This window comes from Suillus fuscotomentosus, assembly GCF_016647785.1.
Source record: "Suillus fuscotomentosus strain FC203 chromosome Unknown F5891scaffold_71, whole genome shotgun sequence".
Classification (NCBI taxonomy): domain Eukaryota; kingdom Fungi; phylum Basidiomycota; class Agaricomycetes; order Boletales; family Suillaceae; genus Suillus; species Suillus fuscotomentosus.
In genome coordinates, this window is record NW_024539583.1 from 61,825 (window position 1) to 87,338 (window position 25,514).

At 47.4% G+C, this 25,514-nt stretch overlaps 6 protein-coding genes across 6 annotated transcripts; 3 read left to right on the plus strand and 3 right to left on the minus strand.

Annotated features, from left to right (window-relative positions):
* F5891DRAFT_1254089 (uncharacterized protein) lies at positions 1-1,098 on the plus strand (the record flags this gene model as incomplete). The annotated part of the gene is made up of 3 exons (XM_041369942.1): positions 1-608; positions 657-922; positions 976-1,098. Exons 1-3 carry the CDS (start codon positions 431-433, stop codon positions 1,096-1,098), a joined length of 567 nt encoding a protein of 188 aa, XP_041220636.1. The 5' UTR covers positions 1-430.
* Positions 1,099-2,533: 1,435 nt separating this feature from the next.
* Positions 2,534-6,421, minus strand: F5891DRAFT_1194566 (uncharacterized protein; the record flags this gene model as incomplete). Its single annotated transcript, XM_041367951.1, has 6 exons — positions 2,534-2,773; positions 2,826-2,957; positions 3,007-4,366; positions 4,425-4,524; positions 4,580-5,325; positions 5,376-6,421. The coding sequence occupies 6 exons, from the start codon at positions 6,419-6,421 to the stop codon at positions 2,534-2,536; spliced, it is 3,624 nt and encodes a 1,207-aa protein (XP_041220637.1).
* A 2,490-nt stretch (positions 6,422-8,911) lies between these two features.
* On the plus strand, positions 8,912-9,592 carry F5891DRAFT_1060070 (uncharacterized protein). The gene is made up of 2 exons (XM_041362856.1): positions 8,912-9,078; positions 9,129-9,592. Exons 1-2 carry the CDS (start codon positions 8,992-8,994, stop codon positions 9,360-9,362), a joined length of 321 nt encoding a protein of 106 aa, XP_041220638.1. The 5' UTR covers positions 8,912-8,991; the 3' UTR covers positions 9,363-9,592.
* A 109-nt stretch (positions 9,593-9,701) lies between these two features.
* On the plus strand, positions 9,702-13,823 carry F5891DRAFT_1194567 (P-loop containing nucleoside triphosphate hydrolase protein; the record flags this gene model as incomplete). Its single annotated transcript, XM_041367952.1, has 21 exons — positions 9,702-9,887; positions 9,928-9,963; positions 10,012-10,062; positions 10,140-10,333; positions 10,384-10,463; positions 10,513-10,578; positions 10,637-10,644; positions 10,739-10,774; positions 10,831-11,003; positions 11,057-11,192; positions 11,961-11,980; positions 12,032-12,302; positions 12,353-12,510; positions 12,563-12,695; positions 12,763-12,853; positions 12,921-13,039; positions 13,095-13,220; positions 13,274-13,298; positions 13,354-13,444; positions 13,498-13,555; positions 13,635-13,823. The coding sequence occupies 21 exons, from the start codon at positions 9,702-9,704 to the stop codon at positions 13,821-13,823; spliced, it is 2,247 nt and encodes a 748-aa protein (XP_041220639.1).
* A 570-nt stretch (positions 13,824-14,393) lies between these two features.
* Positions 14,394-15,168, minus strand: F5891DRAFT_1060078 (uncharacterized protein). The gene is made up of 2 exons (XM_041362857.1): positions 14,665-15,168; positions 14,394-14,638 (listed from the first exon to the last, which is right to left on the minus strand). The coding sequence occupies exons 1-2, from the start codon at positions 14,956-14,958 to the stop codon at positions 14,570-14,572; spliced, it is 363 nt and encodes a 120-aa protein (XP_041220640.1). The 5' UTR covers positions 14,959-15,168; the 3' UTR covers positions 14,394-14,569.
* Positions 15,169-16,748: 1,580 nt separating this feature from the next.
* On the minus strand, positions 16,749-19,439 carry F5891DRAFT_1194569 (uncharacterized protein; the record flags this gene model as incomplete). The annotated part of the gene is made up of 11 exons (XM_041367953.1): positions 16,749-16,841; positions 16,918-17,056; positions 17,128-17,135; positions 17,203-17,319; positions 17,367-17,505; positions 17,554-17,578; positions 17,604-17,730; positions 17,778-17,886; positions 17,935-18,063; positions 18,113-18,267; positions 19,293-19,439. The coding sequence occupies 11 exons, from the start codon at positions 19,437-19,439 to the stop codon at positions 16,749-16,751; spliced, it is 1,188 nt and encodes a 395-aa protein (XP_041220641.1).
* Between the last annotated feature and the right edge of the window lie 6,075 nt (positions 19,440-25,514).

The following is a 25,514-nucleotide window of genomic DNA, read 5'->3' on the forward strand; positions in this document are numbered from 1 at the left end:
TGTCACTGGCGCTGAGCTTCATCAGTCAGCCGATGTTGCTGACGATCATTCCATCATCCTCGATGGTCATGCCAAAGTTATTTTTGGACAATAGGTCTGTCGGTTCCCACTTTTTCACCAAGCCAACTGCACCATCGACGCATGCGCGTGCAGTTACCGCAGCTCCTTCATTCTTGTTTAGTATCATGCCACGCATAGCTTCTGTTCACCGCACCTGCTTCCACACCGACTAATACCCTCTGCCGGTATCAAGCACGGAAACCAGCAAGCTGGCACCATTCTCTTTCGCAAAATACAGTGTGCTACCTTCCTCTACACCAATACCTACAATGGCACCAGCTAACCCACCGTAGATATCACCCTGAAGCCGCAAGTTACCATCTCTGCACATACAATGAGGCAGATGGCTCGACCGTAGCTAGCGCGACTGATGTGCACTTTTGCCAAGGCACAATGGGAGGCCATGCCTCGGACGATCGCATCGCCATCTTCCTGCGTGCCAGTGCAGAGCTCGTTAGCGGCAAGTACTGTCACAAATTGGTGGCAGTTACTACGCTTGGTCAAGGGAAGTGCTTGGCAGGCTGAGATTGATGCTGTCGCTGAGGTGTGTAATGTGGGATCATCTTGGTGACAGTTGATTAATGAAACTTTCGTAGCTCTTCGACTTCTTCCAGTTGATCTCTGGGTCACCTTCAGAATTTGTCACATAGGCGATATCGCACCCCAGCTTTGCAGCATCCCACTTCACAGGCAGCAGCTTCATATTCCAAAAGCTATGGAAAGACATTGCCGCAAACCTAGACAAGTACAAAGCTATCCGAGAATCATCGGCGATACAGGAGGGAGGAACTTCCACGTCGTCCACAAACTCGCAGATATCCGAAATGCAGTTTTGCGGGCATTCGAGGCTTTGAGTATCAAGGTTCGCATATTATGAGTGATACGCAAGATTGATGGACATGTGCAGGACAACAGTGTTCCGCGTTGTCGCAGCTATACGTTTCCTCTTCGATCTGGTCATTTGGATTCAAAGACCCGCTCCTGTCTGAGGTTGCGAAGATCGAAGTCGGGCCATCATCTGACTTCAGCAACCCATAACGTGCGTTTCGTTTTTATGCTTCGGGCTGCATACTGGTTACTGACTAATGTTGCAGAGGTCGTCCAGCCTATGACACAATAATGGACCTCCTCCAGAAAGCCAAGGATGCGGGAGGGGAGGTTCTTATTGGAGACACCAGTAAGGCGAATAGCATAACCACCTGCGACTTTTCTCATGATCCAATAGGCGATGACTCGAAGGAGTCTCCATACAGCCTGCCATATGCTAATAAAAGATCCTGACTCGAGTACGATGAAAGAATATTAGATCCGGTCATCACTGGGTTCATGTAAGTTGCAAGGTCTCTGCGACATGCATTGACTGATGGCTTCCTTTCCAGCTTTACCGCAGACCGCAAAGCTCTTCCGACTGCCACAAACTAGCTAATGCTGTTGACAATGTCTATCACAGCGAGAAATGCACTGGTGCGGTGGTGGATCAACAATCTTTCGGAGGAGTACGAGCAAGTGGGATCAACGACAAAGCTGGGAATATCAGCATCTTCTACCGGTTTGTTCCGGCGAGAAGCATAAAGGATTTTATGGGGCTGGAGCTGGAGGACTTCCAATACCCGTCGAACTTGATAATTGGCATTATGATAACAATGCTAGGAATCGACGTTGTATCCATTAAAGAATCGTGTTGTTGCAGGACGAATTCTAAAGCATCCTGAGGAACAAGAACACCAGAGCAGCAAACATCTTGCCTCGTTGCGCCGTCATTGCTCTAAGCTAGTAAGCTCAGTTGTGGCGCGCACTAGATTTTTGGAACCTGGTTGTGCCATGCTCTTGACGTTTTTCAGCCGGCCATTTCAATTGAACAACTTCAGATTCGGGCTTATGCCAAGTGTCGAATTGATATAGAACAAAACTGTACATTCAGTATTGCTACAATCTGAACACCGGCAAGTACGGCTAGAAGTATTGATTTGAAAAGGGACATTCAAGGGAGGGCCAAGAACTCACGCACCTTGGCATTTCGACCAATACTCTCCATGAGCTATGCGCGATTTAAATGATTGGGCTGAGCATTGAGTACTTCCCTTGGCATTGAAGCCAGTGTGTGTATTGGATCTCTTATACAAGCACGTAGTGCCGCTTCTACAGCTTCTTTCTTTGTTCATTCTCCTAATTAAATAGAATCCAGATAGCGCAAACATTTCAAAAATGTGCGCATTTTCAATTTATTCACGTATGTCGTCCTCAACGATGTTAAGTTCAGCATGATCATGATGGTCAGCGGCTAAATCGGCATCATGTGTGGCAGAGAACATTGGTGGCTTTGAACATCAATATTTGGCTCATTCGCTGAATGGACGTTCAAGTTGTCCTTGTGTGGATGCCAACATCTTTTGTTTAATACCAGAATGGCACGAGCCTCAGGCTGAGTGAGACTAAATAATCATCACCACACATGTATAGTATGTGAACGTCTTTATCCAGGAACTCCTCTTACAACCCAGGACATCTCTCTCGACAACTCTGGTTTCTGATAGAGCCTATGGACGTCAGTGCATAGTTTCATCCACGAAGTAGGAAAGTCGTCTTTTAGTGCAGCAAGGTGTCTTTGGGCTTGTGTTGCTACTTCGTCGAAGTGAATGATGGTGCTGATGTCCATCTGTCTTGGGGAATGAAACTGGGCTCCGCATTCTACTTCTTCCACAGCTTTGACAATCTTAAGTTATTTAGGAGCATTCTTAAACAATAGTAACGATAAAGCTGCTCACCTGTACCACAGCGGTTGATACATCGGCAATCAAGTATCCTCCTCCAGAAGGACGATCAAGAATATTGGGTCTGGAACTACCAAACAACACTGCATGCATCACCCGTCGAAGCACCTCATCTCCGATAACCCCCTAGTGAACACATTAAGGAGGATGAACTTCAAACCCATAATTCGCTTACGTCTTTGAGAGTTAAGTAAGGTGCAGTCTCCAGAAGGCCAGCTATCTGGTGTGGCAAGCGACAGTGGTGTAAGTTGTACGTCTCTCTGACAAGAATCCTTGCTTCTTTGAGACCCAGATTCTCGTTCCTCAAGTCAGTCAGAAACGCTGAGTTTTGTAAGCGCTCAGCCCATTGATGATCCAGACTGCCTAACCCATAGAAGGCATGCAATGCCTGGCTGGAGGCCATGCATTTGCGAGCCTGTTCAAGTGTCATTCCAAAAGCGAAGGGAACATGATCAGACCGCCCATAATGAATGTTGCCCGTCGTCCTTGTGTGTTGGGCTTGGCGATCCACCATGGAGTCATCTGAGGGTCCGACATGGGAAAGAGCTGGGAAGAGTTGATTGTACATGGCGGATATCACGCTTCGCAGAAGTCCGCATGATAATAGAACTGGGAGAGAGGATGTATGAATCTGCAGCAACTTATTAACGTCGCTTCCATTCCAAACTCGGGGAAATTCAAGGCGAGTAGTAGGAAAGGTATGAGCAAAGATATGAGTCTTGTGATCGTTGTTGACATAATGAAGAAGGCCTGTGATGTGAACGACGCTAGGCCGTACGATTGCAAGGTAGAAAAGAATAAGTGGGGCGAGACTGGGAGGAAAGGCCCACAGCCACTCTTGCAAAACCTGGTTGGTTTGTCTAGCCGCCGGGTGACCTATAACAAGCTCGGAGCCTAGAAGATAGAGATTACGAGGGATGTCAGTCTTGCTATCTGACTGGAATTGAAAGGTCCGAAGTTGCCAGTGTAGGGGAGGTATCCCACACGTTAGGAGAAAGGCGACCAGGATTCGACCAAGAATTCGCTCGTCAAAGGCCAGCCACTTTCTGGCAGCCTCCTCAGTAATCACAGAGGGAGAAATCATGATGTGATGGTTGAGTTCTTTTGGGTCTGACAGATGTTTTAACATGGCATCCAACAATGGTTGTATAAGAATGCGGTTGGAAGGCTGAAGGAAAATGGCATCGGGACTAGTAAGGTCATCGACTAACTGACTGGAGATGCCACGAAACTGTTGAAGAAGATCTTTGCAACCATGTGGCAAGCACTGGACTATCTGATCCGATATATTTGCTATCGTGGTCTTGGCCAATGACCCAACGTCTGAAAACAGGATACTCCGGGAGATGTCGTCGCCGTCTCGCATGGTAATGGTAGTCCCGTCTTCAGTGAAGAAAAAACCGTAGTTTCGTCTCTCTTTGAATGACGTTGGCCTCGAATGGAACCAGGCAGTCTTGATTTGGTTGTAAGGTGTGGCAAACGAGGGATGGCTGGCAAGCAAGGGTTGAACGTAGTGCGAATTCTCTGCCAAAATACTATAGGTTATGAAGCTAAGTGTAATCCTAGTTGTGAAAGCAGTATACAACAGCTTACCTTAAGACCGACAAGGACCCAGGATTGCGATCTACCTGAGCTACAAAGTTTGGTGGACGTCGCTGAGCTGCCAGAGAAGACTGCGGGTTATAATATTTGTCTGAATATGTCACTCGTATTAGTGCACCGTATGTCATCCTTCATCCATGCCTCACCTAGGTTCTCTGCAGTGTCGCCGTTCAGATAGTAAGAATGAAAAGTTTCCTTTTTTTCAAAGTCCCATCCTGCTTCAGCTTCATGCTGTAGCTTATGCTCTCCCTCCTCTGCATCTATACCGTCGTCATGACCATCTAAGAACTCTTCCTCTACTTCTCGGAATTGTGCCACCATACTATCATCAGCACCTTCTCCTTCATCTGGGGCAGCGGCTGGCTCCTCCATAGGTTGAGGCGCCTCACCTGCATCTGGTACAGGATCCAGGGTGAAATTATCTAAACGAAATGGAATAAAACTTTGGTAACCATGGTCCTCAAGCCGAGCAGAATGGATGATGGTGGTATAGAAGTTATGCTGCAGCACAGCACACGTCCTGGCGGTGGTGGTAGCAAGTAGAAACCCGCCATTGTCAGCCAGTGAGCCGATACATAGGGTGTAGTCTGTTGGACATGCCATCGTTTCTAGGTTCGTAAATTTCTGCTTGACGAGGGTCACAAGCAGTTGGTGCAGAAGTTGGAGAAGCGCAGCAGGACGGAGAACCTTGGTTTGAATGAGGTAATGGTAAAGCATGTTGGTGGCGTACTCCTGGGCCAGACTCCGTCTGATGTAAAAAGCGCCGAATGGCGCCAAAGCACCGGTGCGCTCAGCATGGATCCATCTGATGAGCATGCAGACGCAGCGAGACAGAGGTCTGGAGTAGGTGTAGTAAGAAACTCGGCTCAATGATCTGAAGTGCGCCTTGGTGCTGAGTAATAGACTATGAGCTATGCACAGACAAAGATGGAGAGTACTCACTTCATTGTTACTGCTTGACGAAACTGCGGGTCATTTTTGGAAGATATATAGGTTTGGACGTCCACAATATATGACCTGTAGAGCTTCCGAATGATAATAAGACCGAGCTCAAGCTGCTTTTCTATTCCCTCCAAGGATAGTGCCTCTTTCTTTGTTTTAAGCCTAACCAGCCCACGAAGAACGCCTGGTTGCAGGCCCAGGCTAGCAATAAATTTCTGCCACCCAAGGTCTGTCAAGTATTGACTGTGGACAGAAACCGTATATTGGATGCGAGAGGACCTCACTGAAATAACATCTTGTGCCAAGGATGCAGGAATGTAGTCTTTGATAAAAGGCCAGACTACTGAGAACAGCCGGTCTTCACTATGAACAGTTTTGCGAAAGGGGCGGTAGATCCATCTCATTTCAGGGACCTTAGCCAGATAAATCTTGGCATTTTCGGGATGGGCTTCAGCGATGTGTTTTCTAGTGCCTGCCTGCTGACCCTTGATAGAAGATTTCCCTGCAGGTACAGCATACCAATGACGACAGCCTAGGTGTGGACAATGAGATGACCACTCCGGTTGAAGACCCTGGATGGACTCGGACAAATCACTCGGGGGGCTGGGACAGGGTGTCGTTGCCGTGAGATAGTGGCTGTTGAGTAGGTGGGTAACTAGAACCGATTTAATTGTTGAAGGTGTCCGATTTCTTAACTTCTGTCTGTGGTGGAGGTGCTCCATGTGAACTGACAGGTGAGCAGTAGGCACAAGACTAGATGTAATGTCACAGACAAAACCATACTGCCCAAACGACATTCCCACTGCAGCTAATAAGGGACAGGTGGTGGTAGGGAGTGAGAAGAATGTACTTGACTCAGAGTGCACCGGAGTATGCAATCGTTCGCAGCACACAGCGGACTGCCCACTGGACAACCAGATTTCAAGTGGACCATCGAAGTCCTCCGAGTCTGAGTCAGAGCTAGAATTGGTGTGTGCCTCCAGATGAGCCCGCTTAGAGGCCCTAGTATCACGACGGTAGGTATCTTGCCGCCGTTTGCGCGTCATACTAGTGGATTCCTAAATAAATTCACCTGTAAAAAGTTGAAAAATGTGCGACGACTTACTATTTGATACTGTAAGACAGCAAATTTTGAAAGTTTCGGCAGGGTCAAGGTTCGATGAATTAATCTATTAGTCAAGTATGCGCACTGATATTATAGCATCCAACTTGAAAATGTCCATCAGAAAACCGACTTCGATAAGTCCTTTAGGGTGCGTTACGTTGATTGCGGGGCCTTTACGTTGTAATGTTGCTTTTAGCGACGAAAATAAAGGACATGCTCTGCATATGTTATCAGGTAATGGACATGTGAAAGCAGTCAGCAGACTTGCAAATATTGTTGCAATGCTCTACATTACATTGCTTTACACGCGCTCTGTCCACCTTTGGACGGTTGTCCATTGATTTATGAAATTCTGACAACAGATGTCTGACATCGTCTGTACACTAGTACGCTAGCCGTCGTCACTTCATTTCCTTCTCGAAAAAGCGCTTAAATGTCTCTACAACCTCATACTCTTGACGGCGCAGCGTACAGCTGTCCTGAATCCGTGCGTAAGTCGAGCACTACTTTCTTTAATGTCAAGTCTTGACTTCTGTTGAACGTTGTTGCAACCTGCGAGGCAGTTCTTGAGCGATATATATATGGACATAATTATATCGGCTTCGCTGCAAAGTTCGTCGGAGGGCGGGAAGCAAGCTTATCAGAGGGACAGTAGTAGGCCAAGGAAATGTGAGAGATATTTCGAGGTCACCAAGTCCGAGTCGAGCCGCAGTTGTCTCCCCGCCTTTTTCGTCACAACCTTCATGCGAAGTACAACCGTTGAACCTGCTCTTGGCCTCAAGATATATTTTATTTTTACATCAATTTTATCGTCCGCTGGGGTAGAAGAACCTATGTTGGACATATGAGCCCTATTCGCAGGGGGCTTTGCAAGGACCAATTTTGGAATCCTCAGAGCTTTTCCCAATCCGTGGAAAACCACTGCAAGCGCCATTTTTCCTGCTGGTTGGTTTTAATTCCTTTGACTCATCCGTAGCCCCATGCCATTTGTTTTAACACCTGCGCGAAGGCACTCACGTGATGACGTGTTTGTCACTTCGACGTGCCTGTCTCCCAAGACACCTGGGGAGAGATGTCTAAGTGGCTGGTTAGCCAAAAATCTTGATATATCATCCAGTGTATCATCCATGTATAGCAGATATATCCGGTGTACCATTACCCATAGGAGGCTGTGCCCAGCGAACACCCGTAGTAAAGCAACCTGCCCACCCACCCCGTCATATAACTACCGCTAGATCTAAGGTACAACCCCTCCATCTCAGGTAATCACATTTCCTTTTCTTCATCGCTTCAGTATCGGGAAAGTGTAACTACAGTAGATATAAAATTTAGCTATGAATACATATGTATTGCAAAAAATCGCTATACAGATATGACGGTGCCATGAGGTGCCAGTCAGAAGGACGAACAAGTTCAGAAATCTGTACTGCGTTGGCGAGGTTATAGAAAGATAGTGAGGTGCTGAAGGGTGTAGTATGAGGCGGTGGTAGATGCGGTTGCGTTCACTGAGGAGGGACGTTCAGCAGACGATAGCCTGCGTTTAACGGACCCGCACAACCAGTAGCGAAGGAGGGACGTTCAGCAGACGATGGTCTGCGTTTAACGAACCCGCATAACCAGTAGCGAAGGAGGGACGTTCAGCAGACGATGGTCTGCGTTTAACGAACCCGCACAACCAGTAGCGAAGGAGGGACGTTCAGCAGACGATAGCCTGCGTTTAACGAACCCTCACAACCAGTAGCAAGGAGGGACTTTAGGCAGGGTTATGAGCGCTGTGTCAGAAGTATGGGAAGCATTATTGTCACGCTTATCAAAGTAAAATCAGGTGCCTGCAAACGCATGCGTACGAACTTGTTTCCTAATTAATCGATTTGATTATCTCAGCCGCTAGAACTCGCTCAAGCCTCACCGGTTATTTCTCGTCGTTCATATTCCTGACTCTGAGTTCTCTCCAATTAATTGCAAGCTTGTCCTCGCATTATAATCGGTGTTCTTTAAACGTATGTTAGATTCATTAAACTTTGATCTCGCCTGTTGCAGTATGGCTCGTCTTTATTGGTGAAACTCCCGTGCTGCGCTCCCCGAGTGCTTGCCGAGCATACCTGTCCTCCCGAACTTGTTCCTCATGATATGCGTATGTTGTTAGTGCTCCGCGTTGTTTGGAAAGGGTGAATACTTAATGATTTTCGACAGGTTGCTAGTATTTCAAAGCACCGGTCGCTCCTTACGTGCCATTGCACAATACAATATAGTGTCACAGCTTGTCACAAGCGGTTGTGTACTTACAATGGACGTAGTTTGACCGCTCCAAGACTTGAGCACGGACCGACCCCAGCCCGACTTTATTCATATCAGTCAATACTGCCATCGATGGTCATCGTCGCACCTTGTGGCGCCTTGTCAAGTTGTCAGGACGTTGAAGGGTGGTGCATCGTCGTATCAAAGCTTTGTGAACTTGATTTCACTCTTTGATTTGAGAAAGGCGTCATTTTAACATCTCTTCTGGCTTTAATGCTACTGTCGGCAACATGCAGAATTTGGGCCTTGAGATATCCTCCCCCTCGCGATATTTCGCGGAAAAGTCGATGGGCGAAACTGGTGCGTTGCGATAGCTTTATGTGTCTACCTCGAACCAACTTGGCGGGCAGGTTTTGTTGAGACCGGCCATTGTTGCGTCCTGCTTCAACTTCTTCATCGTCTTGTCACTCAAGAGAGCAGCATCGGTCGTGCGGCCTTACATCCTTGAACCACTCGCGCTGCTTGTGTCTTGGATACTCACCCGACTGAACCATCGTCGGACGCGATCATCATCAACCATCCTCCTACTGTTTTGGCCTTGTTACACCGTCGACCTCGCGATATGGACCAAATCGTTCGTGTAGGGCGAAGTCTCGAAGGGACTTTTCGTAGTTCTCTCAAATGGGCTGTCGAACTTTTCTCTCTCCCGGCACACGCGCTGGAGTGCGTCTCCCCTGATGATTCGGTCAAGGATAATACGGAGAGCCCAATGGTCACGGCAAATGTATACAGCATCTGGTGATTTGCTTGGTTGACACCGTTGATGCAGAAAGGTTCGAAAGAGTTCATCACGACTTGCCTGCTTTGCTTCCCCATGGCGAGTCAGAATATTGGAAACGATCTAGAGAGCGCTCTAGAGGAGCAGTGAGTGTAATTTTGATAAAAATGGTTTTCTTTGTCCGACCGAGTTGCAGTTCGTCCTTATGGCTCGCATTGTTCCTACTTATGGCGGCCCGTACGCAGGTGCTGCATTCTTGAAAATCTTACAGGATATTCTTGCATTACTGCAACATCAACTTCTCCAACGGTGCAGCCAACCTCCTCGTTGGTCCGAGCACGCTCGAGGGATACGTTGTTGCCATCATCATATTTGTGGCATCTATGCTATGGTGAGTAATAATCGTTCAACAATCGTTGACTGCGTCACAGTTTAGTCAAGTCACGTCGAACGTCGTCGAGGCCCTCGTTTCCGTCAAACGTCTATAAGGCTTCCTGCACGCTGAGGAGCTGCAGCAGAATGCCCTCGTGAAGGTGCAGAAAAGCAGTCTGGACGTCGGTGACGAGGTTGGCAATTCTCTAACTACTTATGATTGTTTTCACATTTGTGACAGGTGCTTTCAATCAAAAATGGCGAATTTTAGTGGAACAGACAAGATACATCAGCTGCTCTGGAAGATATAAACTTGACGGTACACAAGGGGGAACTCGTGGGTGTACTTGGTAGTGTGGGCAGCGGGAAGAGTAGCTTGTTGTCAGCGATTATCGGGGACGTGCGAAAGACAGAGGGTGAGGTGGCTTTGTTCGGCAATGTAGCTTACGCTGCTCAGACTCCTTGGTGCGTCGCATATGCAGGATTTTCTAGCACGTTCACTCACAAGCGAATAGGATTCTTTCTGCGTTGGTTCAAGGTGATATACTTTTTTCACATGAGTACGATGAGGCGCTTTATAACCTTGTTATCGAAGGTGTGTACACGATTAACTGTGTTAGGTTTGGACTGACCCTTCTCTGCAGCTTGTGCTTTGAAGCCCAACTTAGATTTTCTCCTACAGGGTGATCTGACGGAGGTCGGTGAAAAGGGTGTGTTTCTGATTATCCTTTTGGCGACCCAATAATGCTTATGGCGTCCGTTCTATAGCCATTACTGTAAGTACTTCGGGATAGTAACGTATCAGCCAAAGGTAATTGATCTCTCAGCTCAGCGGTGCATCCTGCAGGGTTCTCCTTGGTGATGTTTTAGCTGCCATCTATTCCCACGTTGCCCGACACGTCTTTGGTGAGTAAGAGCATCCGGTCTCAGACTTCTTTCTTTTTAATGATACTATGTAACAGATCATGGGTCCTCAAGGCTTACTCGCAACCAAAGCGCGCGTTCTTGTCACTAACAGCATCTCGTATCTCAAGTATTTCGATCAACTTGTTTACCTGCGCCGCGGTATGATCTTGGAGAGTGGCTCGTACAGTGAGTTGATGTCGAATCCGGATAGTGAAGTGCGCAAGCTTGTGTGCGTCTATTTCCATTCACGATGTTCGACGCGGTCTAATTGAGTTATGACAGTCACGGCCATGCCACGAGCGGTTCCAATTCTGGAACCACCACACCCGGACGGTCCAGCGGCATGACTACTCCCACTACAAGCGAGGGCCACATGCAAGCCACCCTTGTTGGAGAACTCGAATCTGTATCAGAGAAGGTATCGCGTAGAGAAAGTTTCAAAAAAGCCGTCCTCGCTACGCGCCTTCCGATGGCATCGCTAAAGAGCACAGTGAACAGGGCCGCGTCAAGATGGAAGTGTCCTCGCGGTACCTCCAAGCAGCATCGAAAAAAGGGTTCCTGTTCTTTGTAATCGCTACGGTTCTGCAGCAGGTGGTATCTGTCATATCGACCGTAATACTCAGGCTGGGGCTAGCATGACCGCGAGATGGGTACCAACCCGGGATTGGCCGACAAGTATTTCCTGGGATACGGTCTGTCTAATTTGATGGCAATTTCCTTAGGCGCATCTGCTGCGCTTCTGATTTGGGTTTTCTGCTTGCTTCGGAGCTCAAAGCACCCCCATGATTCGGTTAGTGTTACGTTCCAAGTATGGACGGAATGTGTTTCATTTGTTTTTCAGATGCTGCATTCAGTCACGCGTGCGCCCCTCAACTTTTTTGAAACAACGCCGACAGGAAGATGCGTCAAATTAGTAAACCGTGAAATGATTTCTGAGTTCGAACAATCTCTTGTTGCAGTATCGTTGAACTTGTTTTCTCGTGATACATACGTTTTCGATCAAATCCTGGCGCGATTCATCCAAAATATGATACGCACAAGCGGGGTCTGCGCTTCTATTTTATTGGTTATCGGGTTCAGCTTCCCGCCCTTCTTGATCGACGTCCTCTGGCACGGTTCTACTACAAGATCACCGTGTATGAATGGCTTTGTTCTTCTTCCAGAATCATCCTAACGTCATCAATAGGTACCATCTCGTGACGTCACGTGAACTCAAGCATCTAGATGCGGCGTCCCGCTCACCCCATCTTTGTGTAGTTCTCGGAATCCTGGACTTTTCGCTATCCGGGCTTATGACCAACAAGCCGGTTTCATTGCGAACAATGCGGCGAGCATTGTTCGCAACCAGTTGTGCTACCTTCCTAGTACTTCCATCAACCGATGGCTTGCAGTAAGATTGGAGTTTGTTGGAGCAGTGATTATCCTCGTCACGGCTGTTTTGGCCGTCTCTGCCGTGGTGACCAGCGACGTTTATGCTGGGTTGATCAGTATAGTTCTGTCATACGCTTTGAACGCAACAGGTTCACTGGTGAGTGGCTTTCTCTTCGTCCCGAGGCATTGGTAACCGAGCGGCCGCAGAACTGGTTCGTCCGCTCCGCAAGTGAAGTAGAACAGAATGTCGTTAGCGTCGAGCGTATCTTCCATTACGCGAAAGACCTTGAGCCAGAAGCTCCTTATGAGATCCCTGAGAATAAGCCCACCTCTGGGTGGCCTACAGCTGGGGAAGTTGAATTCCGGTGAGTCCATGTCGCTGTACGCACGAAATTGTATTGAAATTGTCCGATATAGGGAATATTCAGCACGGTATCGGCCCGGGCTTGATCTAGTCCTCAAGGATATTTCCATGACCGTAGTCAGTTATTTCGCCGGGTTTCTCGCATATGTATGCCAACTCGAGATGCTCCAGAAACCGAAAGAGAACGTTGGAATATGTGGCCGGACTGGGGCAGGGTATGACATTCTGCTGGACTGTGACGATGCTTTTACAGCTTCTTCTTACCCTCTTCCGGATCATTGAGCCTGCATCTGGAGCTATTTTCATTGACGACGCAGACATTACCAAACTTGGCCTGCATGACTGTGCATCCTTTTTGAGTTGTCCATTTGGGAACTTGGACACCCCTTGATCTTGATCAAATCAACATAGTGCGGTCCGCGATATCCATCGTTCCTCAAAACCCAGATTCATTCGAGGGCACGTTGCGAGAGAACGTTGACCCTGTTGGCGAGCACCGGGATGTTGATATACGGACTGCTCTGGAGCACGTCCGTCTTTGAAATACGTTTGCGCTTCTGATGCTTACTAACGACACTTCTACAGGCCCATCTGAAGGCATACGTCGAATCACCTCCTGGGGCACTAGATGCTCCAGTCCAGGAGGCCGGATCGTCGCTTTCAGCAGGTCAGAGACAGCTCTTGCGTTTTGCGAGGGCGCTCTTGCGCAAGGTACGAGCGTCTCTTTTGGTTGATTATGAATTTTCATCACCGACGCTCCCTAGACTAAAATGCTCGTCCTCGATGAAGGTCTGTATGAGCGGTATCTTGTTCTTCTGCAAGGTTAATGTGCATGATTCTCTAGCAACATCTGCAGTCGATCTAGATACCGACCGAGCGATTCAAGAAACTATTCGAGGTCCAATCTTCCGCGATGTGACCATTCTAACCATCGCGTATGTGACACGTCCGACATCATCGACGATTAGTGCCAATAATGATCGTATAGGCATCGCTTGAACACGATCATGGAGTCTGATGGGATTCTGGTTCTAGATGCTGGAAGGGTAAGCACGCTCCAACGACGTTCATCCACAATTTATCTTCGATTGGCGAATTTTGATTGCAGAATTTGATAATTCAAAGAAGCGGCTGGAGAACAAGAGTTCTATTTTCCGTTCTATGGCGATGGAGGCTGGTCTAGTTCACGTCCAGCTTGATGATGCAGGAGAGAACGCGCGGGTGTGGAATATACCTATCATGCACAACATTTCTTGGGTTTGTTCAGAAATACAACATCATAGCCATGTAGACATTGCCACGTTCTTGCTCTGAATCTTATCTTTCGCTTGTCAGCTATTCAATCGTGATACTCGATAATGCAGTCGGGGTGCCCCGATACTCGCCTTGCGATTAGTACCGCAGAAGCATTGGATGAAACTAGGGCGTCTTTGCTACTACCCAATGCCTCGGAAGAAATGGAAGAGGTTGAAGGTGAAAAAGTTATTTCAGACGAATTTCCGTTCTCAATTGAAATTACTACCAGTAGGACTCCTCTCCAATAAATCACCCTGCCGAAAAATCTCAGGATCGTGTACTCAACAATTCAAGACTTGGGTTCGTACCAGTCCAAGATAATGTTACATGAAGAGATGTGCCAACACGTCTTCGAGGATCGAGCTCATGTCTCTGTTCCACGGGGAGTGACGGAATTTCTGAGAGCGCGGCATCAACTAGCCCATCGCCTTCAGCGAGTATCCCCATTCCAGCTGGAGTGTTGATCGCCATCAAATTTCCTGGGGTGGAGGTGATGCTAAAGCGATAAATTAGTCACGTGGAAATCATCGACGTTGCATTCTGACCAATCAAGTAACAAGCCGTCCGCAGACTCACGGAACTCGGGCATCCTAATCGCCCACATTGTCTGCGTCAGTAGAATAGTGACCTGTCCTCGAAGGACACGATCGTCAGGGGCGCTTTCCAAAGCAGCTTGGAGCGTCACCATAGTGGCCTGAAGATCCCCCATCTTGAATGGCGCTAACTCTGGCCCGTATTGAGATCGCAAGCGTAGAAACTGTGATTCATGCCCCTGCATCTTCAGGAAGTAGACCTAGAACGTTTTCGAAAGATGTCAGCAATCCTTCGTAGCCCTGCAGTCTAGACAAAGCCGTGCGACATTGGTGCGTGCGATGACGAATTGGCATTCGACTATGGGGTCCTCTTTCTCTTCGTACGCTGCTTCTAGGAGAGTAATTGCACAATTTATGTATTCTACATCCTGTTCAAGCTTTCCAAGGCATTCGCAAATCAGACCGAAGGTATGGAGGCCCCAGCCATCAGCTGAGAAGAGCTGGGAATGGCGTCTGAGGATGAAGAAGGCAGGTAAAAGGATATCTGTAGTGGGTGCACGGACTGTATTTGAATCATTTACAGTGACAAGAACGCGCGAGGCAAATTGCAGGTCTGCCATAGGCTTGAACCGCACGTTATACAGATATAGGGCAGCTGGCTTGTATTTACCACGTCTGCTGTCATGCTGACTGCATGCTCAAGTAATGTGCCTCGCTTCATGGCGGTTTGCTATTGCAGTCAATGTCTGGCCGATCCAAGCCAAAGTAGGATTCGGATCAAGAGGTTGCGCCTTTGTAAATGCTTGGGTGGCCCACCTAGTCAATGTCGTTATGATACAAGTATAGAAGACTGATCTTGGTTCACGCCACCATCAGTGAACCGGTGAAGAGATGAGATTGAGATATAAGGCAATATATTGTCGAACTTCGCAACAATCTGTGTAATTCTGCTGACTGCGTTCACATGGGAATGTATGGTAATGTCAAGGAAAGATCAAATTTGCTTCTTACGATTCTTCAATTGGATGGATCAAAGAAAAAATTCATGAGCACAAATTCATGAAGTTAAATATGGATCCAGCCTGAGAGGGATCATGAAGGAGGTTGCAATGTGGGGGAGTGAAAGACACTTCAGTGATGACACTTGTAGTGCCGATGTGTATCATTTGGGCTTCGTGAATATATTTTTGCTAGCTGAGGATGACTATCACATGCATGTTGTTTGCTCTAGGATAAAAAGTACGAGTCTGTGTTGCAAGAAAAAGCTGACACCAGAGTTGCATATATAACATTTTTATCTATCAACTGTCACACAGAACAATTCATTACATGGAGCGCAAAAACTGTTCCAATATATGTCAGATTGCATATGACATCTCAATGGACATCATTACTAGTCTGCCACTAACTTGGCGGTAGCGACAATGCTCACAAATATTTCGAAACTTGGTATGGCACCGTAAGTATACACTGTAGCGAGCTAAATGACAATGTCTCCCAATCTTTGGCATCTACATCAAATTATTCCGAAAATAACTAAGAGTAGCATTTCCCACACTGGTACTTAAATTGGCATCCGAGGTTGAGAATATGACCATCCACCATGCTGATGCCTACTTTTGCTCGATTGCTAAGGGACCACCATGACCTGTTCACTTACAAATTTTGGTCATACACATGGAAATTTATCGAAGAAGTTTATTAGGTAACCGAGGAGCAGCGCTGGAAGACTCGTTTGACATAACAAGTCATCGAAAAAATAAACAAAATTTCCAGAACCATCGTTGCCTGTTCCCTTACAATTTCTGATCACGCAGATAGAAAATTATTGAGGAGATCTATTGGGGGATCGAGGAGCAGTGCTGGATGGTTCGTTTGACATAACAGGTTGTCAAAAAATTAAACAAAGTTTCCAGGACCATTTGTCGCATGTTCACTCCCAAATTTTGAACACACAGATAGAAAATCATCAAGGAGATCTATTGGGGGAGGAGCAGTGCCGGGAGGCTCGTTTCACATACCAAGTCATCAAAAAATAAGTAAAGTTTCCAGGACCATCGTTATCTGTTCACTTCCGAATTTTAATCATGCAAACAGAAAATTATCGGAGAAGTCTATAACAGAATTGAGGAGCACGACCGGAAAGTTTTTGAAAACCATCAGTTGTCCCACAAATAATTGGATCTTCCCAAGTCATCTAACAGTTGTGCTTCGTCACATAAATTCAATAAGTGATAGATCACCACACATTAATACACTGTATATCAGAAAAGATGCATATTATATTCATCCTAGGTGCAGGGGACATTAACATTAACTAGTATATATCTAAGTGCAGCGGAGTAAAGAGAATAGTGATCGATGAAAAGATATAGCAGCGTGGAGTCAAGTAAGCAATCATGTCAAGTAACTAGTTGGTGAAGTATGCGGCATCCTCCATCTGCTGTCTCTGAGCAGCGAGAACATTGACAGACATTTGGATAGTAACATCCGCTGTCAAATCCTGTCAATGGTTTGTTCCGAAAACTCTGCTACACAGGAAATTAGCAATCCGCATGAGTCACTGGTAGATGACTTACTAACTGTGTCCACCACTCAAGAAGTTCCTTGACCCTGAGTCGCGCAGCTGGGCCCGGTGAGTCCTCAAAGAAGTCGACAACATTGTTCCAGAAGGTGTTATAGTCAAAATCTCCATCTACAGCGCGCCAAGAGGTGATGCTGGAAAGTGTGAATCAGATCTGCCAAATTGAATTTCAGTTTTTCAGTCGAGACAAAGTATTCAGACTTACTTGGCAAGCTGCATATGCGATCGCGCGAGGAGTTACCTTCCTCATACCTATTATGGAGGCGACACAAGTCTTCACTTTGGATTGATCCAATCTTCTCCAGGCGCGTCTATCGTTCTCAATAATATCAGCAGCATCACCATCACCATCTACTTCATTGGCAGAGGAGGGAGAGGTAAAAATAGCTTTGAATCCCTGTAATGCAATGAACCATGACTCTATCAGAAATTCAGGCCACTCACCATAACTAACAGCTTTGACTTAAATAGACCGCGCTCCAGATTTGTGGCATCCACTTTATAATTTTCATACATAAACGACGGCCAAGAATTTTCAGAAACGATGAAGGCAGTTGTGCGATCACAAATCCCAGCCCTGACACTGGACGACACCTCAGTCAACATCTGAGGACCAAGGACTGTCACTTACACTGGGTCCTCCCAGCGCCATTCCACTGGGCAAAGTAATTTACCGCAAACCTTGACCATGCTTATCGTTTGGCCTGATGAGCAAAGACGGATGACATTCAGTATTGACCCAGGAGCCCACAAGCTCCTTGAGAGTTGCTGTATCGTCACCACGAGCTGAGTCTGTGCCTCGCCTGAGCTACATCGGAAATGAGACAGAAATTTGACAGAAATGACGGGGCAGACCTTTCTAAGCATGTCCTCTGACTCTTCGAGGTCAAGACTTGCCAGCCTATCATGAAACCATGGCAGCACCTTGACAAGTTCGATATAGCCATGTTGAAGGCGATCCTGTCTATTCATCTGTTTAAACAAGCATGACAATATAAACTTAAATACTTACTCAAGAGTGCTAGAGTCGTCTCCATTCTCACAACACCAATCATTTTTGGCAACAATATCCTCTATAGGAATGAAAAGAACAACCAATCGACAAATTGCTCGTCCCTGCGAGACATAATAAGTGGTTTTCCTATAATGAGGTATGAAAACCGCTGTCAAGAGGTCAACAACGTGCACACCTTTGCTTGGTTGCTTTGTCCTGCTTCAAGATTTCGACCTCCTCCATGAGTGCAGCAATTCTTCGTTTTGCCCTAGCTTGAGGAGACGTATTGACAGAGAGTGATATGTGAGGAGCGGGAGGGCCACCCTCCTGGTCGTTCTCAGGTGTTGACATCTTGAAGATAAGGTAGAAAGAACTGCGGAGAATATGAGGAGGCGTGAAAGGGATGTGGACCCAAGGTGAAAGATCCGGCGAGATCATCTTATATACTCTCCATCTACGGCAGAATTAATTAGTCTCCAATAAGAAACAATGAATCTGCCATACTTGGTAACCTTTGGTAGCCTAAAATCAGGAAATTGTCTCGAACCTATTTTGGTGATCCACTTACAACCAAAAGTTCTAGTCCAAACATTTCTCCTTTGGGTTAGTTTAAGGAATGGTGAAAATTAGAAGATGTACTAAGTCGTGAAGTGTGGAAGCTTTGGTACTCGTAACTTAGGCGAGCCCGTGAGGCTGCGGCTGTCACAGGCTGCCAGTGAATCAAGCGATCGAACATCGAGTCACTGCTTCAAATCTCTTCACCGGTTCACTGATGTACTAGTAGTAGCTGCAGTAGTCAGACTTGGAGAAGTTCAGACTTGTTGATGAGTCCGAGTCAGCACCTTTTGAACAACCGGTGTCACGGTGTCATGGACTCATGGTTGTCCTGTTGTCATGGACTCACGGTTGTCCCGTATTGCTTGCTTGGTACCTCTCGGTACCACGCTCACTAGTACTAGCGGCATCAAACAATGGAAAGCGTCACTATGGTGCACTGCCCTGAGTCAGTCAGAGACTCACTGGCTGTGCAAGGCGCTCAATGGCAGGCTTGAGTGATTGGGACATGTATTACTTGACTAGTAGTAGGGCTGCCACGTGCGATCAACTCGGATGAAGTACATTATAGCTCACCTGCAATGATCATAGTGATGGAGCCAGCGGCCGCAACCTCAGACTATATAGAAACAAGTTGGGTGGTTGTCACTGTGTACGATCACGATGAAAGATCAGTGTTATGGTGTCGTTTCGGTCCGTCTCAGGCCGAGTGAGTTGTACATACTACATTGACTCGGACTCGGACATATAGGATGATACGATACATATCAAATACACTCTCAGGCTGTAACTCAAAATGAGAGATCATGAGATTCATCAACTTCCTCCTCAAGGTCATCAAGCCCATCTTTGGACTCTTCCTCACCCTCAAACATTTCATCTTCTTCATCCTCTGAATCTTCTTTGCGAAAGTCGACGACTATCCGTTGTTTGTTGTCGTGGTCCTCGCCGCCTTCGTCGACATCCATAGCCTCCCTCGAGCCCCTTCAGTGACAAATTCCATATTATACGGGCCACCCGACCTCCATAATATCCCATATGAGACGGGCCAGCTGATCATGGGCCCATGTTGTGTATATTCTCGATGATGACGGATGGGCCGGGACTCATATTATTTCTGATGGAGACGGGTGGGCCCATGTATGCCAATGATATATATATCCTTAATGTTGACGGATGGGCCGGGGGAATATGATCATTCATGGAGATGGGTGGGCCCATCTGGGTAATATGTAGAGTAGGATATTATAGACAGCTGGGCTGAAGAGAGATGTAAGGCAAATATTGTTATATAGACGGGTGGGCCGACGTGGGTGTATTACATATATGGGTGGGCCGAGGTAGGGGAATATTACATAGACGGGTGGGCTGATGTAGGGTGTATTACATATACAGGTGGGCCGACGTGGAATGTATTACATATACGGGTGGGCCCACGAAAGGGATATCAAATAGACCGGTGGGCCGAGGGTGCTATAAAATATTTATTACATAGACAGGTGGGCCGAGGTGGGGTATAATTATATAGATGGGTGGGCCGATGTAGGATGTATTATATAGACGGGTGGGCCGATGTAGGATGTATTATATAGACGGGTGGGCCAACATAGGATGTATCACATAGACGGGTCGGCCGACATGGGGGATAATACATAGACGGGCGGGCCGACAGGGGTGTATTACATATATGGGTGAGCCTAGATATGTTCCATCAAGACATACAGCTGATGTAGCCACCAGCGAATCAAACACATCGGATACATGTACACTATCAGTGCATATACCTACCATCAACCACCAAATCTAAACCCCTAAGCACAAAAACATGAATCTATCATGTGTGGCATTGACCAATAATCCAGGACTGAAGTGGAAAAACCCCACACCTGAACCCTGGTGTGCAACAAATCCTATTTTTAAGCATGGACACCAGAAGCACAACACTCACAAAAATATATATGTCAAATTTTCAGTGCCAAACCCCAAACCGAGATGTACCAACCCCCGAACCCCGAAACCCGAGAGTGCCGGGTCTTGGGTATCGGGTGTCCGGAACTCGGAACTTGGGAGAATTTGGGGAGATCAATACAATTTAATTTACAATCGAGTTGATTGACAACACATTGACTTACCCATGTTTGCAATATATTTTTGTTTAGACATACCGAGTTCCGAGTTCCGGACACCCGAGACCCGAGACCCGAGACTGCCAGGTCTCGGGTTTCGGGTGTCCGGAACTCGGAACTGGGGAAAATTTGGGGAGATCAATACAATTTGATTCACAATCAAGTTGATTGACAACACATTGAATTAACTATGTTTGCAATATATTTTTGTTTAGACATACCGAGTTCCGAGTTCCGGACACCCGAGACCCGAGACCCAAGACCTGAGACTGCCGGGTTTCGGGTGTCCGGAACTCGGAACTCGGTATGTCTAAACAAAAATATATTGCAAACATAGTTAATTCAATGTGTTGTCAATCAACTTGATTGTGAATCAAATTGTATTGATCTCCCCAAATTTTCCCCAGTTCCGAGTTCCGGACACCCGAAACCCGAGACCTGGCAGTCTCGGGTCTCGGGTCTCGGGTGTCCGGAACTCGGAACTCGGTATGTCTAAACAAAAATATATTGCAAACATGGGTAAGTCAATGTGTTGTCAATCAACTCGATTGTAAATTAAATTGTATTGATCTCCCCAAATTCTCCCAAGTTCCGAGTTCCGGACACCCGATACCCAAGACCCGGCACTCTCGGGGTTCGGGGGTTGGTACATCTCGGTTTGGGGTTTGGGGGTTAGTAAAATGTTTACAGATATACATAGGTTGATTTAAACATGTCTGGAAGATGTCGTTCGTCTAAAATGTCAAATCCTGAGTTCCAGGTGTCGGGACTCGGTACCCGGCACCCGGGACTCGGGGTTCGGCACTGATAATTTGACATTCGGGTGTTCAGGTTTCGGGTGATATCTATCTCAATCTGCAGTTTCGAGTTCTGGATATCGGGAGTGATCATTGAATGATTCAATTGTGGCATAGGTAACATGCATGGAAAAACATTTATGTACATCTATCACTGAGCAATTATGTAGCCATGTCAACCTCCTCACCAGGAAGATCAACCTTTCCCTCAACATCCATCTCATCATCAGAAGAATCATATTCTGGCAGGAGGTTACCTGGTTCATTAGGGACCACAATATCGCCGGAGGATTCTGGCAGGAGGTTGCCTGGTTCATCAGGGAGAACAATTTCGCTGGAGGATTGTGGACCCTCAGGCTGAACTTGGGTGGGCTCAACCATGGGACCTACCACAGCAGATTCATGCTCAGGCGTCAAGGGTGTAGGTTGCATGACTGAAAAGTCCAAATCAATGAGGTTGGAAAGTGCGGAGGGGAGGGGTGACATGGACGGGGGGGACCTCCTTGACCAAGCAACATTATTCCATCGGCCGGTGTGTCCGGAAGTGAAAATGAAGGGTGCTGGTCGACCACTGTGCGCCGGAGGCTCTCATGGAGGCGTTGCAGGGTATCAATCTTAGCGTCCTGCTCCTGCACCCGAGCCTCAAGAATAGCGATGCGAGCTGCACCATCCCGAATCGCGATTGCCATGGAATGGAGATCCGGCATGGGAACATTGAGTGCTGCACGAGGCACTGCGACGCTGGAAGACCTGACTGCTAAGTAAAAAATTTGGTCAGCCGGTCATCAAAAGTATGGGTGACTTACCAGCTGGCGCAGGTGCAGGGACAGGTGCAGGGACAGGTGCAGGAACAGGTGCAGGTGCAGGTGCAGGTGCAGGTGCAGGTGCAGGTGTCTTCTTGGTAGTGATGGTCTTTCTGCGACCACATGACTGCACCTGGGGTGTGGTTGCAGCAGGGATGGCTGGAGTTTGGGAAGGGCCACGAGATTGACTACGAGTTTGGGCCCTTGACTGGGAGGGAGATGGAGCATTGGATGGAGCAGGGGCAGGTGTCTTGGAATGTGTCTGGCCGGTGGTAGACTTCCCTTGGGTCCATTTGGGCGGGGATCCCAGAGATGCAGGGTTGCATTTGATCTTCTTGGTGGAGCAGCGGATGCAAGACAAGCAGGGGAGGCTGGACCTCTTGTCCAATCGAGTCGCACAGGGCCAATTTTCCTTGACACAATAATGGCAGGGGTTGTTCTGTAGTATCCATTAGTAGATGGACTAAGGGGAATTTATTTGAGTACTCACTGGGCCGGGAATGGTGATATCAAATGTGGTAGTGGCCGGCGGGTCACCATCCGAAGCACTGGAAGTATCATTGGAGGACTCCTCCTCAACTTCCGGATGCCTGCCGGAGGTTGCCTGACAGATTGTTAATACACATGAGTTTCTGGAAAACTTCTAGGACTTACCCGAGCCTCCGGACGACTGATGGGAGATTTCTAATGTAATGGGAATCAGTTGGAATTATACATGGGAGGTCCGGACATGTCCAAATGACTCACCGTAACCTCTGGACGACTGCCGGCAGTCAGCTGTGGACACATGAGCATATATTCAAAGTCCAAACGAAAAATGCAAACTTACCGAAGCAGGCCCAAATGATTGCTTCTTGGGGGAACCGGGTGACCGAGGCGACTAAGGCTTCCTTACCACAATGGTGCACTGGGGAAGGACGACTTCCAGCACTCCACGTGAAATCGGCTGCAACAAATTGAGAGCATGTCAGAAATCAGCCAGAACACATACCTGAACAATTGGGTCTTCATCATCTTCCGACTCCACAAACGGCTTCGACTTGGGGAGTTGAGTTGACTTGACACACTTGCGAGCCTTCAGCGCCGACTTTGGAGGTTGGGAGGAGTGTTCCGAAATCATTGGAGACTTCCTCTTGTTGCTCCCCCCAACTTCTGGCGACAGGTCGATGGAGGTGGCCTTACCTTTTCCTTTGTCCCGGACCTCGGGGGTCGTCTTGCCGGAAGGTCCAGCAATGACCGGAGGTGAGGGAATGACGGGGGTGGGGGAAGGGACAAGTGCAGGTGAAGGGACAGGTGGAGATGGAAGGTTGAGAGTGAGTGGGCCAGTGGAAACGTTAGGGACAACAGAGAGATCACAGGAATTGTCACCCAACGCCTCCCAGGCACGGACTTGCTTGCGCCAGGTGTGTCTAGCCACCCGGGGGTCATCGTGGCCAATGCTGTGCCAGTTGGGCAATGCCCGAGGAGTCATGGAACGCACCCTCATCAGCTCCTTAGAGCAGGACACCACAATTCCAGGGATGTACTCCCCTTTCTCATGGACCCGGATGATGTCAGCCTACCCGGACATTACAAACATTAATGTTACACTAATTTAATAAGTTCAACATACCAAAAGAGTGGTGACCTGCTTTGTTAGAACAAGGTGGACGTCTACAGAGCCGGCCGGGATGTGCCGGGCGCCGGCAATGATGCCCACAAGTTGAGCAGTGGATGCCTTGAGGTTGGCCAATGAAGATTGAACTTGAGTAGACATTTGGATGGAGTTGACAGATGTGAGAATGTTGAAAGCAGGGTGAAATCTGTTATCAATAGAATGAAGTTTCAAAGAAACAATACAATTGAAGGACGAGGTTGAAAATTCGTTGATTGTTTGTGTTTGTTTGGTCATCGTTCAACTTTCGGCAATCGCCGGCCATCTGTTGAACTTCGACGTTATCAGTTATCAATCAGTTCATCAGTGCATCAGCTCATCAGATATCATGAGCTCTCAACCTGGGGTCAGATTTCATGACCCTCCGGTCACTGAATTTACTTCAATGGATGTGGATGAGTCCTCCCAGTCCCGGATGTCCCTTGGTATGTTTTGTTTTTTCTGATTTCAGTCAATTGATCTGACATGGTTCAGATCCATTAGATGATATATACCTTGGGCCGGATGATGAGTTAGACTCTGATTCTGGATCGTCCAGTGGTTTGGATGTGTTGAATGTAATTCCCAGTATGTTTTCCAATTCAAATGTACATATTTTACATGTGCAAATTCATCACATATCTCCAGATCCATCATCTCCGGCTCTGGCAGATGGACTGGCCCTGTACAATGACCCGGACTTGTATCTTGGTCCGGAGGATACCTTGATTTCATCTGATGATGCTCTGGTTATACCCGATTTTCCTATGGCTGGTGAGATTACTCTTTCAATCCCATGGTCACCTTTCATGGCATTTCCCCAGTGAATGAATCAACTCCGGAGCCCGATCCGGCCACTCCGGGTGTACCAGGTGCACCCATACCTTGTAGGTATATTCATATCATTTCATGTGCTTTACTCATGCTATCTCCTAAGCTATGTCAGAAGCTCCCGAACGTCAATCGCCCGAGCCGGAACTCAACAATGAAGCCCTGCGTGCCATGGTTCAGGAGTTCATGCCAATCGGATCTTATGATCAAGCTGAAAGTAAGTATACAACAGTTGATTATTTATCTCTGCTAATATCCTGCAAGTTCAATCAATTGTAGATCGCCTGGGAGATTACGAACAGTGTCATGGAAATCTTCCTGCCCCTACAGTAGCCCAAATTCTTGAGGCTGACAGACCATTCAGGATGGCATGGGCTGAAACATGCGACAAGCTGCGGAAAGCAGATGCGGACCTCCGGAGGATGCAAAGGGTAAGGGAGTCAACCTCCGAAATGCTGAAGGTATTGGATACCCTCATTGAGGCCTTTGAGGACTCAAGTAACATGTAAATATTGATCAATGTCTGATAGTAGACACATTGCAGTACTACTCAGTAGGTAGTCCTTGGTACTTGTATATTCTACCTACCCAGTACTTGCTGCCAGGTTTTCTGTGCTCGGTACTTGGGGCTCGGTACTCAGGGCTCGGTAGTTGGGGCTCAGCAGTCGGGGCTCGGTAGTCGGTGCTTGGTACTCGGGGCTCGGAACTCGGGGCTCGGGGCTTGGTACTCGGTGACTGGCGTTCAGGCTTCGGTATTCAGGGTTCGGTACTCGGGCCTTGGTACTCGAGATTTGGCATTTGGCAATTACAATTTGTTTGTTAGTACTTTGACATATACATAATAGCACTTATG

Bases quoted from the DNA above. Each gene is read 5' to 3' on its own strand.
- F5891DRAFT_1060078 (XM_041362857.1), bottom strand. From the start codon at position 14,958: ATGGCAGACCTGCAATTTGCCTCGCGCGTTCTTGTCACTGTAAATGAT. The intron at 14,639-14,664 runs GTCGCACGGCTT...TCTAGACTGCAG, and splicing joins TCGTCATCGCACGCACCAAT to GGCTACGAAGGATTGCTGAC.
- F5891DRAFT_1060070 (XM_041362856.1), top strand. From the start codon at position 8,992: ATGCTACTGTCGGCAACATGCAGAATTTGGGCCTTGAGATATCCTCCC. The intron at 9,079-9,128 runs GTGCGTTGCGAT...CTTGGCGGGCAG, and splicing joins AAAGTCGATGGGCGAAACTG to GTTTTGTTGAGACCGGCCAT.